Here is a 17354-nt window from a genome sequence, read left to right on the forward strand (position 1 = left end):
CATACCATCAACGTAGATTCCCTCTGTGACGAGACTTCCCACGAAGTGGCATAAGACTAAAGTATGGAGGATGTCACCAGCAGAAGACTTTACATAATTCTAGTATTAGAGTACGCTATACTCTTGGTGCTGTTACTTGTACTATTTTTTTTTTCAACAATGCTTGAAAATCAACTCACTGAAAGGGAGACTCACTAAACTCCACTATTCAGGCAATTGCTGACTAGAAGGGAGCCCAGAGGACTTTAAGGGGGGAATCTCTCACACTCTTGAACCGATGTGGGAAAGGGGAGAGGGAAACACTGAGAAACTGACGCCTAGCTATTAACCCTCGCCGTCATTCTTGTATTTTTTTCAACAATGCTTGAAAATCAACTCTCTGAAAGGGAGACCCACTAAATTTCACTATCCAGGCAATTGCTGACAGTAAGAGAGCGCAGAGGTGCTATTACTTGTACTAGGTGAGAAAAATTAGTCAAAAGTTGAAACTGTTTCTTCTTTAAACATCGTTTGAATTTTTAAGCTGTACACAGGAAGTATGTATGACAAGACTTTTTTTACTCAAACGTATCTTGAATCTTGATTTTTTGTTTCTGTTAGGAAATTGGCTTAATTTCTTTTAGTTAAGATTCTTATTTGGTGTGGGAAGTAACTAGTTTCCTAATTGGATTTAGTTACTTGAAGTAGTAGTCAAGTAAAATCCTATTTAGCAGGAATTAGATGCTATTTCCTACTTTATATGAGTTTAGGAAATAATATTGATTTTCAATTGTTATTGGATTTTTTGGCGGTAATGTTCTTTATAAATAGGTAGGTTGGCATACTACAAAGACACACAAGAAAGGAGTGAGAGAGTTCTTAGTGGGTGAGAGGGTTATACAAAAGTTGGGGTTTGGGAATCAAGTTGTAATCTTGTGGTATTTTTCCTCTCATAGTAAGAACAAATTTTTTCTCTTCGTGGACGTAGGTTTGGTGATTAAGCCGAACCACGTTAATTCTTGTGCGTTGCTCATCGTTCGTGCTAGATATTATTTTCTATTAAATTGTTGGTCTTTTTCTTTTCAAATAATTGGCCTGATACCCTAACAAGTGGTATCATAGCCAGGTTGGGGTTTTGGTTAATTATTTGAAATTGAGTGGGTGGTTGTATACCATGGGGTTTAGAATTATACAGTTTCCAATTCAACCGTTTAATGGAACTACAATTTCACTCTTTGGGAAAGAAGAATGAAGGATGTTCTAGTTCAACAAGGTTTGGCAAAAGTGTTGAATGGAAAGAACAAGAAGCCAGAGAGCATGAATGATGATGAGTTTGAGGAGTTGGACGCAAGATGTGCGAGCACGATTCGGCTCTATGTGGCAGACAACATCATAAATAATGTGATAGATGAGGAAGATTCTGCAGTAGACTTCTGGAAAAAATTGGAAAAGCTTTATCTGGTTAAAAGCTTATCCAATAAGTTGCATCTAAAGCGGCAACTTTATGCACTAAAGATGGTGGAAGGTGGCAGTCTCATGGATCACATGAATACGTTCAACGGAATTTTGGATCAACTCCAAAAGGTTGGCGTGGATATTGAGGAAGAAGATAAGACCCTTTTACTTCTTACCTCAGTCTCTGATTCTTACAAAAGTGTCGTAACGACCCTGTTATATGGGAAGGACACTTTGGAGTTCGAGAATGTGCAGTCTTCTTTGTTGGATCATAAAAAACAAAGGAAGACAAACCAAGATATGACACAAGAAGCTGCTTTAATTGCTCGAGGTGAGAATAAAAGAGAAAAATAATTTGACGGTAAATTTAAGACAGGTGGTTCAAAGGCCAAGAGAAAGGGTGGAATCCAGTGTTTTGGTTGTCATGAGTTTGGCCATATCAAAAGATATTGCCCTCATCGAAAGAAAAATGATGAGAATGACTATAATAATGTTATTGGATATGCATCGGGTGGAGATATTCTCACAATCTCCAAAGGTAATAATACTTCTTCTCGTGATGATTGGATTTTAGATTCTGGATGTGTTTCACATGTTTGTTCCAGGTTAGACTATTTTGATACTCTCCAAAGAATGAATGCAGGTTTTATATCCTTAGATGATGGATCTACTTGTCAAATCAAAGGTGTTGGAGTGGTGAAAATCAAAATGTTGAATGGAGAGATTCGTTCTTTGGGTGGTGTGGCTTATGTCCCAAAGTTACGAAAGAATCTAATTTCTTTGAGCCAGTTAGACTCCGAGAGTTACTATTTTTCCGCTGTAGGTGGAGTCTTGAAAATCACACATGACGAGACGGTTTTGTTGATGGGGAAGAAGTATGGTAATTTGCACCATTTGAATAACTCAATGGATTGGGTGCGGAAGGAGATCCAGGAATGCTCTCAAATTACAAATGGTTGTGAGAGAAAAATTCTGCTATGGGAGAGGGTGAATTGAGGCCCCTCTCGCGAGTCAACTAGATGTTGGACTCAGTTAGCTACACACGTTCATTTGCCGATTGAATCAATTGAAAACAAAACCGTATTGATTCGAGTGTGTAGTTAGGCACCAAAGTACTTGGTGGGAAAAGGCAAATGGAGTTTTTTGGATGATTTGCTGTGTTTGCTAAAAGAAATATTCGCCAAGGTGGAGATTTGTTAGGAAATTGGCTTAATTTCTTTTAGTTATGATTCTTATTTGGTGTGGGAAGTAACTAGTTTCCTAATTGGATTTAGTTATTTGAAGTAGTAGTCAAGTAAAGCCCTATTTAGCAGGAATTAAATGCTATTTCCTACTCTATATGAGTTTATGAAATAATATTGATTGGAGGTGTTTGGATAGGCCATTATTTGGGTTATTTCAAATAATGGTACATAAAAGTGTTTGGATACTACTTCAAATAATGCAAATAATTGAGGTTCTCTCGCATGACTTCTGCTCAGACGTAGAGTCCTCTTTTCAACGCTGGTGCTGAAGCGTGCATCTACGTGGAAATTCCTTGGGACCCCTTGCTGGCCCACGCACGTTCTCTTCAGTATGCAAAAGACGGGAATTCTGAGAACACTGTGCATTTTTTACCGTTGAGGCTATTGAAGGAGAAGAGTAAAGGTAAAGCTGCGATTAAAGCTTTCAAACCTGCACAGAATTTATTCTCTTAGCTTTGCTCCTCCATTTCATAGCTCACTGTCTTCTCCCTTCCGATAGTTATCAGACAGGCCTGCCTTTATCTTTTCCCACGGCCAGATAGCTCGCAAATTCATCACTTGGATTCGATTCGCAAGCTGACAATCTGGCTGATAGTGGGCAAGTAACTTTCTGAATCACGGGTTTGAAAGCTCGCTAACGCGATACAGTACCTCTGTGTAAACGTACTTTTCTCACGAAAACCGAGCTGCAGCTACCGTGTTGGTGCAATAAAGCTGGTGCCGGGTTGCGGCTTGCAAATCACCTCAATCTTCAGCTATTTTTTTCGGATCATCAGCGGCATTCGAGCCTGAGCACATAGTGTGCATGAAGTCCTGTTTGGAAAGGAGCTGTGAGAAATTGAATTCGGTAAGAACGCATCCTCCTTACCGAGTGCAATTTCTGTTTGAGGTGTCTTTCTATTTGGAAGTCTGGACAGGTTATTGCATGTTGTAATTAAAATTTTTCTGTTGATGGAGCTCGTTTCTGATGAATTTTAATTAGACTGTTCTAGGGTTTTGTCGATTTGTTCGTTGGTGCATTTCTTTCAAATTATCTTCTGGGTCGCATATTTTTCAAGTTCAGTGACTGATTATAAGCACCCCTACTCGTTTGCCTTGTTCAATATTCTTGCAATTAGTCCTCCCTATAAGGCCTAAGCAAATATTCCTGCAAATGCCTTGAAGGTGTTAGGCTTTGTGAGGTGGCTTGCGTGGCCTGATACTCATTTTCAAAAACATAATGTGCATGCTGTTCAATAAATTGTTGTTTTGCCTCTTCATTTGTTCAATACAGAATGGTTTGATCTATGAGAATGTTGCATTGTGAAGTCTTTCCTCACCTGATTGTGCTCTAGATATAGACCAGTCAACTGTAGACAATACATAACAACTTTAAATACTGCAGGATATAATTTTAGCATAAACTGGCTTTCTGAATTTATACCTTGCCATACAATAAGATGGTAAAATAAACACGTTTTTTGCATCCTTGTGAACGATTTTACTGTTATCGTGGTTGCCCAAAAATTAAAGGCTGCCAAAATAATCCTTCACCCCATCGAGGCTTTGTTTGTATCTGGTAGTTGGAGGAATCCATTGAAGGCTCTTATCCAAGTAGGAGAGTGCTTTATTCCAGTGTAGGCATTTCTTCAGTCATTAGGTTTAAGAATGTACACCTGATATATCGAGTTTCGTTGCTTGTACTTTCATCACGCCAAGCTGTTTTCTTATATATTGATAGGCTCTGAGACTTTGATTTCTTTGAGTTTTGTCAAAGCAGCTGTCTTGTCTTCAAGTGGTTTTATGGGTACTAAACTGGAGGTTGCTAAAGTTGCGTTTACTCTTTCTTGATTTTATCATAGATGCCCCATTCATGTGATTCTTTTCAATAAAAAGCTGAAAATGGTTGGAAGAACTCAACCTAGAATTGAATTGGACAAGTCAGCACTTCTGGGTTAAAAGGATCCTCTGTGTGGCCTACAGATTTGTATGGTAACCAAACTTTGTGGCCTTTCAATATGGGTAAGAGCTAAAGGGTAGAGTTATCAAGTGATTCATGGCATTGAAATTTTACCAGATACATAACAAGTGGTATTGAGTTGTCTTCTATCCAATGTCCAGGAAGCAAAATGTACATCCATGTTGTATCAGATGTTCAGCTTGAAAGTAAAGTGGTATAAAATCCAGTCCATTCTTTAGGATTTAAAAGCCAATTCTGAAGGCCATGCATTCTATGCATTCTTTGGTGTTCAAGTGGTTTTTTTTCAACATATTCAGATTCAATAACACAATACATAACTATATGTTGTATCGATGAGCATTCATTACTTATATATAAGGTGTAAAAGTATACGAAAAAAACTGGATGACTTTGCACTCCTTTGGTGATGAGGTTCCGGATTAGTGGGTTGGGCGTCTTAACTTTATATAACTACAACAGGTTCCCAGGAAATTTGAACAACTATAACATAGACCTTACTGTATAGAATTGATTAATTGCTTGTTTTCAATTATAAACCTTAGTTCAGCACTAGAATCCCAGAAAATTGTTTGATCTACTGTTCCTGTTTGTTCTGCCTTGAGATCATGTTCTATTCTTGTTTGACCATCTTCACGTGTTTCTGTCAGGCAGCTTGCTTATTTTCCTTCGAATTATGATATATGTCACAATTTTTTCAGAGCTGAAACTACAAAGGTAGTGGAAATTCAACTCAAACGGACGTGTTAATGCCAACTGCAAAAAGGATAAAATTAAGTTCAAGTCCAGGTAAGCCATGCATTGTGACTTAACCATCCTTAACTGTATTTATCTTCCGTTTAGAAGCTCTGTAGTTAACTCTTCTTAAATGCTTGTTCCGTTCCTTATTTCCCTAGAATCCCTCTCAAGTTTGACTAGTTCGGTCAGTGCACAGTCTTGTTGCGACTCAAACGACTTTGAAGAAAGCCTAATCAACTATTTTGAGGTATGCCCATAAATTCTCGCCTGCCCTGAATACTGAAAATAACAGCTACGTTGTTGTTTCCTCTTTATTTTGCATCGAAACCTGCTATTGAGTTTCCTTTTCTTGTTTTTAATCATAGATGTCTGAAAAGAAGCACTGGGAAGACTGGGAAACTGAGCTATACATCCGAACGTATGTTGAATGGCATAAGGATGGAACGTGGGAGGCAACTCGGACTACTTTCGCAAACCACACTGCAATGGCTGCCTATTTGACTCAAGAAGTGGGGGTTATTTGCACTGGAGCTCAATCCCAGTCCAAGTTCTATCGTGTGGTCGATAAGTGGAGACTTTTCACACACCTACGAGGTGATTCTGCCAAGCCAGAGACCGGGATAGGATGGGATGAGGAACGCAGATGCTTTTTAGCCGGAAAAGAGCAATGGGCATATTTGTACAACGTATGTTGTTCGAGCTCTAGATTCCACTATATTTGCTGCTTAAATTTGTTCCTTTATGCTTTGAAAGAGCTGAAATGCCTTACTTGCATACACACAAAATCCAGTTGAAGTGTTAAACAGTTCGTGATTTTGTTCATATCAGATTAAGGTTGCTGGTCCTGTCTTAATGGTTCTTGTGTCATTAACACTGAGCAATTGTGGAGAGTGTGTATGTGGTTCGAAATACTACGCCGTTTGTCGTACTATGGTCTTATCCTTCGAGTGATCTGTCATACTATGGGCTTTTCTACAATCCTCTGTGCTTGGGAACCACTACATAGTTTAATTTTCTTTAGGTGTTTGTGGACTGCTGTTTGCTTATGTTAAGAGTGCAGTGTGTGAAGGCATTCTAATAAACTGTCTTTTCTTTCTTGTGTGCCTAATAGCTGGACAAAAGCTATACAGACTTCCAGCACCCAAATAGTGCTGATTTGATGATTCTATGGGATGAGGTGATGGACGGCAAACATGCCACAGGCACCCGTGCTCAATCTTCGGCCCAACACCCACCCCAATTTGTGCCTCCTCGTGCCCGTAGACGTAGGGGTGATTCGATCCTCAAAGGCAAAGGAGTTGCTTCTAGTTCTGTCATTAACCCAGCAGATTCTAAGGGAACTTCGGATGATGATGGCAGCCCAAGTATGAGAAATCCCGGCAAGCGACCGTTGGGCAGTGCTCCACACAGTTCGGACTCAAAAGAGGGCTCAAGAGGAACCAAGTCCCGAAGGTCGGGTGCGGAGAACTACCAAGAGGCATTGAGCAACTTCAATAGATATTCCTCAATTGTTTGTAGCGAGAGAGAAGCGCAGGAGCAGTATTCAATTGAGGTTGCCAAACAAGCAGTTCTCGCGCTGAAGTTGGAGAAAACTGTACGCATGTATCTCTTGAAAGAATTGTTGGACAAGGAATTTCGGGCTTTATTTCTTAGCTTGGATAAGAGTGAGCAGATGGCATGGATTGAGTTGTTCATCGTACCAAATATCGTCGTGAAGGAGGGGACCTCAAGGGCCTAACTGTTACTCTGATTTAGTGCTGTTGTTTCTCTGTAATTGCTAATTCCGGATAGCTTGTTTCCCTGTGTAATTTGATTATATGTTGCTGTAACAAGTGGTGAAATTTTTATGCTCATCTTTTACCACCAGAATATTTAAGTGGCCATTTGTGTCATTTCGATTGACTGCTCCCAGGTGTTGTACCTTAAGTACTTGTCTTATATTCAGGATGTATGAGATGCCCCTTTTTCTTAACTGTTGTTAGCAGCTTAAAATCAATCATAATACATACACATCCAATCATCATGCATATGGAGGTTATGGGGAAGAGGGTTAACAGGCTAAGGCATGGCATCTTCTCTGTAGGGTCTGAATTTTTTATTAAATGGGGTGATTTCCTTTTACTGCATTTGAAAATCGAGGCAGTTTGAAAGGTGAATACGACAGGCCCTTGTTTGTTTCTTTGATCAAGGAAATTTGATTTGCTTGTTCCATTTGGCCGTTTTTAACAAAGGAAAATCAATTTGAAAAAGAGTTAAACAAAGCAAAGAAAAAGAGGTTGCTTCATGCAAGGACACCAGATCATGCTTGGGTACTAAAGTCACGCGTGCTATCTCAACATCTATACACACAAAATCCAAAATAAAAAAAGTAGATGCCTTGGGTCCTACTACACACATAGTCCTACGTTTGTCGAATTATAAAATAGCATGAGAGGTTCTCACGTCCGTTGGCCATTCGATATTAGGATGATTTTACCTCATGCATGTATATGCAGTAATAAAGACAACCGTTGTCTCAAATCACAGAAATGTAGCGAATCCCACTAACATGCCTGAAATGATTTTCGCAGAAGGAAATAGTTAGAGCAAATATACAGGGGAATCCAAGAAAGGCACATGCATGAACAGCTTAGGCATCTCTTTCTCTAGGACAACGTCACAGCACCGTGAAAAGTGGATGCAGGCATCCTATAAAATTCCTCAACGTCAGCTAACTCAACCCTATATATATAACCTAACACTAGCCCATATATTTTGTACATGCATGAACAGATTAAGTATCTTTTTCTCTGTTCGACATGTGAAACTAGTACAACGTTACGGCACCGTTTTAGTGGATTAAACCAATTCATTCCAAATTCCCCAACATCAGCTAACTCAACCCCATATATATATATAGCCTACTAGTCCATATATTCACGCCACCTTTAGTTCTCAACATCAACGGCAAAACCTTGGGAATTTGTCTTCTTTGTTATTTTCTACCTTTTCTTCATAAATGCAGAAGCATTGACGACCATCGGCACCGAAACCACATAAGGATTGGCTCCATCAGCTTTTGCCTTCCCCATCAAACTTCCAACTTCTGCTACTACAGCTACCATAAAGCTTTGTCCTGGAGAGACGCTCCCCCTCCCACCGTCCGCCCCTTGGTTTCATCTTTCATTCATATGCTCTAGCACCACAGTCCTGCTACTTTTAAGACTTCACTCTCCATTTAATTAACAATTACTTTATTTTACCATTGCAGGCTTCTAGCTATTTCCCATTCATGGCAAACTTCAATCCGTACTTCGCTTCCTCCTCTTCTGCCTCACGCTCTGAAGAAGATGAAGAGATTATTCTCAATGCTGTAGCGATGCTTCTTTTTTCACCGGAAGCAGAACGTTACGATGGGTCTCTAATAAAAATACCTTGCCGCAATTCTGACATGCCTGGTTGGAAGTGGGTTCAAGAACTAATAACAGGTCACCCACTACGTATTTTGGAGAATTGCCGAATCACTGTAGATAATTTTTTGCGGCTTTGTGAAGTTCTAGTAGGCAATAACTACGTACCTCAGAATCCACACAAGCATGTCTCGATCGAGGAATCGCTAGCCATGACTTTAGTTATGCTAAGCGATAGCACGCGAACTCGTGTTGTAGCCGAAAGATTTCAACGGAAACCATCCATAGAAATGTAGCAGAAGTGCTGTTGGGGTTATGTCGTTTTGCACAAAGAATTATTAAACCAAAACAAAATGACGAAGTGCATCCAAAAATAAGATATAGCACCAAGTATTATCCTTGGTTCAAGGTAGGGAAATTTTTTTCTTGTCGTATAACTTTTTTTCTTGTCGAAAGCAAAGGATATTTTTGGAAATATCCAACGTCATTTTTAGGGCAAATGCTAAGTCTGGAAAAAGAGTCTTGCAAATTTCAAGTAAATTCATCATTCAAACCCATGTTTCAGCATTTTCCATTGATTGAGGTAAAGCGAGGACTCAAAAGAAGAAACTCCCATTAGTTCCTCTTGGTGCAACCCCACATCAGATGCTATGATGATTCAAGGCATCTTCTTAATAGTGGTGTCCCAACTAATTTATTGGTTACCTCTTTTGGAACCTACTGGATTTAACATTCATTTGATGAAACTTTGACATTTCATTGCAGGATTGTATAGGTGCTTTGGACGGCACACATATCCCAGCTACAGTTCCGGCACACGAGCAGATGGCCTACACAAATAGGCATGGGACTCAAAGCCAGAACGTGTTAGCTGTATGTGACCATGATATGCGGTTCATTTATGTCTATGCCGGATGGGAAGGCAGCGCACATGATGCACGGGTGTTAGAACATGCAATGAGAATGCACACCGATTTTCCATTTCCCTCCCAAGGTTATTCATAATTTGGCTATTAAAAATAAGATGGCAAAATTCAACATATATAATCGGGTTTGACTCCCTAAGTGACAAACATTTTTTTTTTAAGCGGAGAATTATTTGCTCAATAGTTGGGTACTAAACTTCTTTTCTTGAACATAGGCAAGTTCTATCTCGTTGACGCAGCTTATAAGATGGTGCCGGATTTTTTAGCACCGTTCAAGGGAGGACGTAACGTAAGAGTTGGACAAGGACGTGGTCGAGGACAAGGGCCGAAAGAGCTATTTAATACTCGTCACTCCCAACTTCGTAATGTAATTGAACGATCCTTTGGTGTCCTGAAACAACGATTTGCCTATTTAAGGGGTCCGGTTCCATATTCATATATGCAAACGCAAATCAATGTCGTTATTGCATGTTGTGCACTTCACAATTTTCTTAGGGAAACTCAGCCTTCGGATGATCACTTCATGATGTACGAGCAAGAGGACATGCAATTCGAAGGCGAATGTGGAGCTCTTCCGTATCCACAAATTCAACCATTGAGGTCCCCGCAAGAAATAGAAGAATGGAAGGGAATGAGAGATGAAATGGCTAATCAAATGCATGCCGCATCACGAAGGCGGAGACATTAGGTGAGTGAGAATAAAAAAATCTAATACCCACAGTGGTATTAGACGATGTGAGGGTACGTCTGTATGGAAAACTTCAATAACAAGGCCCTCTGTGGAAATAAACTATTGAATGCGTGCTACTTTTAACTCTTTGTAATCACATGGTGATAATTAGTACAAGTACTATGCAAGTCTTCCTATCTCTTGTGAAGCTCCTCTTTGCAATTAATGAAATTTTCAGTTGAGAATTGAGGACTTAAATTGGCATTTATAAACACATTCATTTGGAATAAAGCTCCTGTTTACAGAACTTAAATTGCAATAAAGCTCCTGTTTACAAAACATATAAACTAAAATGAAGCTTCTGGAATAAAGCTCCTGTTCGGACAACTTAAATAGGCAATTATAAGCAAATTCCAGAAGTCATGTGCAATAACAGATAGCCATGTTCAGCTTGCAAATTTGGAGACATCTCAGATTACTTTATGGTACAATCCCACGTTAGTGTTTATTTCTCCCTGCAGGACTATTCGGTAAGAACGCAAATTTTAGGAATCCCAGCCTTTATAAACGATACAATCGAAGTTCACAGCGGGTTGCTTCACGAGAGAATAGCTGAAAGTTCATTCGGGTCATCTCACGTGGCAGCCGGAATTCCTCCCTAGTCGTGAGCAAAATGTCCTCGTCAGCAATTCTCACCTGGCCCACGCTGAATAGGATTATTTCATGGTCCAAACAATTATTTCAGCTATGTCTCCTAATTTGACAGAAAGGCCAATATTATTTGAAATATTATTCCAAATATCACCTATCACCTATCACCTATGATTTACAATTGTTATTTGATTTTTTGACAGTAATGTTCTTTATAAATAGGTAGGTTGACATACTACAAAGATACACAAGAAAGGAGTGAGAGAGTTCTTAGTGGGTGAGAGGATTATACAAGAGTTGGGGTTTGGGAATCAAGTTGTGATCTTGTAGTGTTTTTCCTCTCATAGTAAGAACAAGTTTTTTCTCTCCGTGGACGTAGGCTTGGTGATTAAGCCGAACCACGTTAATTCTTGTGTGTTGCTCATCGTTCGTACTAGATATTATTTTCTATTAAATTGTTGGTCTTTTTCTTTTCAAATAATTGGCCTGATACCCTAACAGTTTCACGGCTTCTGAAATATCCTATAATGAAAAGGAATCCCCCTAAGAATATTTCTCGGAATCAAAAGATTAGAAAAAAAAATTGTAGAACGCTGGCAAACGAATTTAAAATCAGACAAGTTCATTCTTTCTGTCAAGATTGGTAATTACGTAGTTACATGAATAAGCCAAAACCATATGCTGCCTCTAGGCATTTCGCCTGTTCCCGAACTGGGATCAATCAGTTTTTGAGGTCGCAAATTAATCATGATTTTTACTTAGAAGTCAAAAAAAAATTACACGAGTTAAATAATGTAGTTTACGTGAAGGGTGAAATGCATCGAAAAAGATTAGCATTTTAATAATCGAAGGTAAGGTTGCAAATGTAAGCCAGTTTTTTGACATTAATCAATTATGATTCACTTATAGTCTCTCGTGAATCATGATGAGTAAGAAAAATCGTAGAAGAACCACAATTTGATTTCTATATCATTGAGTTCATAGCCAGGAAATTCGTAATTCATCAATTGCGCAGTTATATCCCTCCTCCAGGAGAATACGAAAAGAAAAAGAAGAAAAATATTTGTTCCCCTGCTAATTTCTTATACAACAGGGTATCTTTCAGGTTTAAAAAAAATTGTTACCTTCGAAATCTTTTTCTCTAATGCGATCCTAGATAGATAATTTAGAAAGATGCAGTTGTCTGAAAGCTTAATTTTGTCATGTTAGAGACAGCACTTAGATGTAATTAATAATCTGCAGCTCCATTGACATGAAAACACAACGAAACTGAAATTGAGGAAAATCCCAAGACGTTGGTTAGGTACTTAGTTTTAATTTTCTTATACTTTCCCCATCTCATTCGGGATAATTAAAGCTTGAAACGCATATTTTGACTCACTCTTTTTTCGTATTATTGAAATTTCACATTCACTTCTTTTTCCTCCTCCTCCTCCTCCTCCTCTGCCTCTTCCTCTTCTTCTTATTCTTTCTCTTCTCCTTCTCTCTATCTCTCTTTTTTTCTACTCCCTTCCCAAAACAGCAGCATGTGTTATATAACTTGAACCAAATATACACTCAGTTGACAATTGCCATAATTTCATTCTGTACCTTCGATTCAAGTCACAAAAGGAGAGTATTCTTGACCTAATGGCGCTATGCATGTTAGTGATAAATCTTGCCAAGTTACCCTAACATCATCCCCCTTGCTTCTAGTAAAAAAGGTGAGGTCCTTGTATCCTCATGCGAAATGTCCAATAGTTAACATTTCTTGACCGTGTAATTAAACGTACTCTTCATATGCGTGGTTAAATCGAACTGATTTATGCTGGCGAAGTAAAAGTAGTGACATCCTGCATTAGCAATATTTACAATAAAACTGTCACTAATGTTTGAGACCTCAATCGTCACGCATGCACCTCCCCCCTAGGAAAAACTAGCAAGCACAAAGTACCAAAGAAGAATAGAAGATAGAAGAAAAGGCAAAAACTATTAGCAGTTCTACCATTGCATATCATCACAAGCTATTTAATTCTGACGATCTGGCTCCACTTTTTGAGATTAATCATCCCCATTCATACTTATTTACAGTTGGGAAGGAGACGGATCTACAACAACATATTAATTACATATCCTCTACTTATCGCTACAGTTGTGGTCTGTCAAGTTGACACTTTTTTCACTTTTATTAAGGAGTAGCTTTTAACTCATTACTTATTCTTTTTCAATTGAGTTCTTATTAACGCTAAAACTGAGTGATATTGGAGATAAACACTAGCATACCAATACATTTTTCTTTGAAAAAAGAATGAATCAAGTTAGTAAATGCAACCAAGCTTGAGTACTATTTCGCAGTGATTGGCAAAAGATTAACACTCAACTTCAAAAATGTCCTAATACTGTCTTTTTAATTCTAGATTTGGTCTCACGCTATTTCTTTTAGGTATATACACTCATCCCTTGCCTCAGCCACCAAAAAGTAGGACCGAATTTATTGGAGGAGAAGGGCCACTGAATCTGTGTTTTAAACTCAGACCGGACTGACCAGTCGAACTGGTAACCTGCCAAGTGTCCAGTCCGAGTTACTCTAAAAAATCGGGTGTATAAAAACTCGGTCAAACCTGGCAAAAAATCGGGTTTGACTGGCAAACCGGATGAACCGGTTTGATGTCAAGCTTTTTTTTTTTGAAAAGCTCAAAGCATTTCAATATTATGTTTTGCCTCCTAGGTTGTTAGAAATTATTAGTATATCTCAAATATTTCATACTTTATAAATGTTGTCCTAAAGTTTGGTGTTATTTTTCAATCAAATCCATAATTTTAATTCTAAACTTGTTAATGTCCATTTAATAATATAAATTGCTACTTGATCATTCTAATTTCTTTGTATTTTCTTATTATATATATTTGAAACATTAAATATCTATGAATATACATTTATTAATATTAAAATGCTCTTAAGTATTTTACATATAATATTTTAATTTTTAAATAATTTTTATTTATGACGTCATCCGGTTCAACCCCGATCGAACCCAATCGACCCCATTGACCCCTGACTCCTGACCCTTGAGCTTGACCGAGTTGATGCTCGGTCCGAGTATGAAAACGTAGCACTGAATAAGTGCTTTCAGTGCCATGGTTGTAAAACCCGGCCCGACTCAGCCACAGATGTGGTTGGGCTGCTAATTAAATCAGTTGAGTAACAAATTCGTTGACCAATCAATGATCCAACAGTTCAATTAATAAATAAAAAAAATCGCCGGTTAAACCACTAACTTAAACATTTTACTATTTTTATAATTTAAAATATATTATTATATTATATAATATAATTATTGTGCAACCTACGATTGAACCAATGATTTGATCACCTCTTCAAATTGAGATTGGGATTGGGTTTAATGACTATGTTCAGATCTATATATTTATATGGGAGACATATGAGTTTTCTCATTCCGATTCCTTTCAGCTTTCAAGAGTAGCGTTCTAGCTAAGCCAAAAGTATGTGAACTAGCACTAGACATTACTTTTCCGAAAGGTTTGGTATGCTGAACTTGAACATGCACCCTGACGAATTACAACTATAACAACAGTTAGCTCATGAAAGTATCAGCAAAGCAGATTGAACCCAATGGCGGTCAAGATGATCAATCGTCAGTTGGTGCAAGAGCAAACAAACGGTAAAGGCGTGCCCCCTTATTCTTATGTGTGTTGAAAGTTGAAATCATTGCCCACTTGTGGCCAAATTACTTCATGTGTCAAATATTTGCAATTAGGGAATCATAGACAACAGAAAGTTGGAATACATATTATTGTTGACTATAGAAATTCCATACCTATTGCTGGACCACTCAATGGGTATCTTGATCCGATTATGCAAGACTTTTCTTGGAATTATAACAAGCACTGAAAATTACAACTAATACTCCTTAGTCAAGGAGCATGCATGCAGCATACCTTTTCTGAATTTTCTATGCTCCCCACTTAATGGTTACTGATGTATTACTGAAAAGATAAAGACGTACAACAAATATAAATATTAATGAAAAACATAGAGACGTAATTAAACTGCACTAATGAATCGTGGACAAATAAATTCTGAGCCACTCAAGCACGAGAAATCAAATTGTAGGGTTTGGATTACCTGTCACTTGTGAATAATGTATGTTCCACGATTCTGTGCTAGTACAATTATTTTTAACTAACATCAATGTTGAGTATTGACAGCTTTGTAAATTTAAGCAAGTCCTCATGGATAACCTCTATGCCACTAGACAGTGGACTTGGTTGCTATAAATAGCGCAACAAGCTCAATTATAAGTTACCAACTAGCAAATGAAACATATATGCTAGTAGCAAATTTCTGATAGCTGATTGAGTAGATGGCTGCAGATGCTGGAAATGTATACGTTAACATGGAAGAAGAAAGCCAAGCTGCTGGAAATAGAATGCAACCTATGTCTACTACTCCCGTGTAAGTATCTCTTAACTTCCACTTCTACTACCACTTGCACTTAATTAATTTGTCTGGTCTCCATGTTTAGTCTTTATCAGTTTTAATCAAAAACTTCCTGGCTGGCTTCTTGCACGAATTTGCGTCATATTTTTTGCAGACCAGCACAGTGGACTGCTGATGAAAAGAAGCAAACAGCTTTCAGCCTGAGTGAAAGGCTAGGCTTGGACGAGTTTCTATCCTTAAATGTTAGTGATACTCTTTCAACGGACTGACCCGTTTTTCAGTTCAAGACTACAAGCTCTGTTCTGTTTCTTCACGAGAATAAGGATTGGAATTGTATGCTACGGAGGAAACATAACTCAAATGCTATGGCATACAATTCCAGTTCTCTCATAAAGAACCAAACACAAGACATTATTATTTCTTTTGCTGGTGTGATCGATCAAATTTCACGTTGGGTTGATATATAACTTGGTGCAGGTCTGGAGAGCAGCTCTAGGGGAACTTCTTGGCACAGCAGTTTTGGTCTTCATGTTTGACACCATTGTCATATCAACCCTCGAGACCGATGTGAAAATGCCAAACCTGATTTTGTCAATTCTCCTGGCCATTATCATCGCAATTCTTCTACTAGCCGTGGATCCAGTCTCTGGAGGCCACATAAACCCCATCGTCTCATTCTCTGCGGCATTGATCGGTCTTATCTCAATGTCGCGCGCCATAATCTATATCATCGCTCAATGTGCGGGCGGGGTGCTGGGAGCACTAGCACTGAAAGCGGTGGTTAGCAGTAACATCGAAAGAACCTTCTCACTGGCAGGTTGCACCCTTACCGTAATTGCACCAGGACCCCAAGGGCCAGTCACAAAAGGCCTGGAGGCCGCCCAGGCGTTTTGGCTGGAGGCCTTTTGTAGCTTCGTGTTCTTGTTCGCTTCAATCTGGATTTTATTCGACCGTCGTCAGAGAAACTCCATTGGCATGATTCGTGTTTTCTCAATCATCGGAATCGTGCTGGGTCTTCTGGTGTTTGTATCGACGACGGTCACTGCCACTAAGGGTTATGCGGGCGCGGGGATGAACCCTGCCAGGTGTTTTGGTGCAGCAGTTGTTAGAGGAGGCCACCTGTGGGAAGGGCACTGGATATTCTGGGCAGGGCCTGCCGTAGCTTGTCTTGCGTTCTACGTTTACACGCTAATCATTCCTGATGACCATTTTCATGCAGAAGGGTACAAACATGATTTCTTTGGCATCCTAAGGACCATTAGCGGACTGGAAAGTTAAACATAGGAGCAATTTACAAGGATAGAGTTGTTGCCTATCTAATAAGGGGATGACGATGTATGATAGTGTCATATGTAATATATAATATAAGTGGACTTTCTTTTTCTGATCGGAGAATTTCTTCTATGGAGTATACCCTTGCATGGTATCTGCTTCCTGTCGTGTCGGGTGTAAACTGATGTTGTTTCCATGAGAACAGGTTATAAATATCAACTATTGAGGTTTGGATGTAAAGGGTTCCATGCCATGTCCCAAATAAAAAGATATTTTGCCTGCCGAAATTGTTGATCATTAAGTTCATAATTTGTAGTTGCATATCTAATGTCTAAATTTCTTCTTGTTGCTAACGATCGCCCTTGCATTTTTTCCTTTAACTTTTCGTCTTTCGGGTTGAGAACAAATCAGGAAGGTTCCAAGGCCCACAAGAATAGAATATCACGAATCTTCAACATGGAAATGAGAATATACCTTACAATTGGTAAAAGCCGCCGACCCACTCATTCATCAGCACTTTTAAGCTGGAGAAATCATTCCACACTTCCTTTATCATATTTTGTCAAATGAATTTTTTTTTTCACTTTTAAAATAATAAATTTACGTCCGTTGTAAAATCAAGTTGATAAATT

The 17354-nt window shown here is 38.7% G+C and overlaps 1 protein-coding gene across 1 annotated transcript; it reads left to right on the forward strand.

The window, feature by feature from the left end:
• The first annotated feature begins 15304 nt into the window (after window positions 1-15304).
• Window positions 15305-17009, forward strand: LOC113731184 (uncharacterized). The gene is made up of 3 exons (XM_027256295.2): window positions 15305-15465; window positions 15605-15692; window positions 15928-17009. Exons 1-3 carry the CDS (start codon window positions 15374-15376, stop codon window positions 16726-16728), a joined length of 981 nt encoding a protein of 326 aa, XP_027112096.2. The 5' UTR covers window positions 15305-15373; the 3' UTR covers window positions 16729-17009.
• The last annotated feature ends 345 nt before the right edge of the window (window positions 17010-17354 follow it).

The sequence above is a fragment of the Coffea arabica genome, chromosome 2e (assembly GCF_036785885.1).
Source record: "Coffea arabica cultivar ET-39 chromosome 2e, Coffea Arabica ET-39 HiFi, whole genome shotgun sequence".
Classification (NCBI taxonomy): Eukaryota; Viridiplantae; Streptophyta; class Magnoliopsida; order Gentianales; family Rubiaceae; genus Coffea; species Coffea arabica.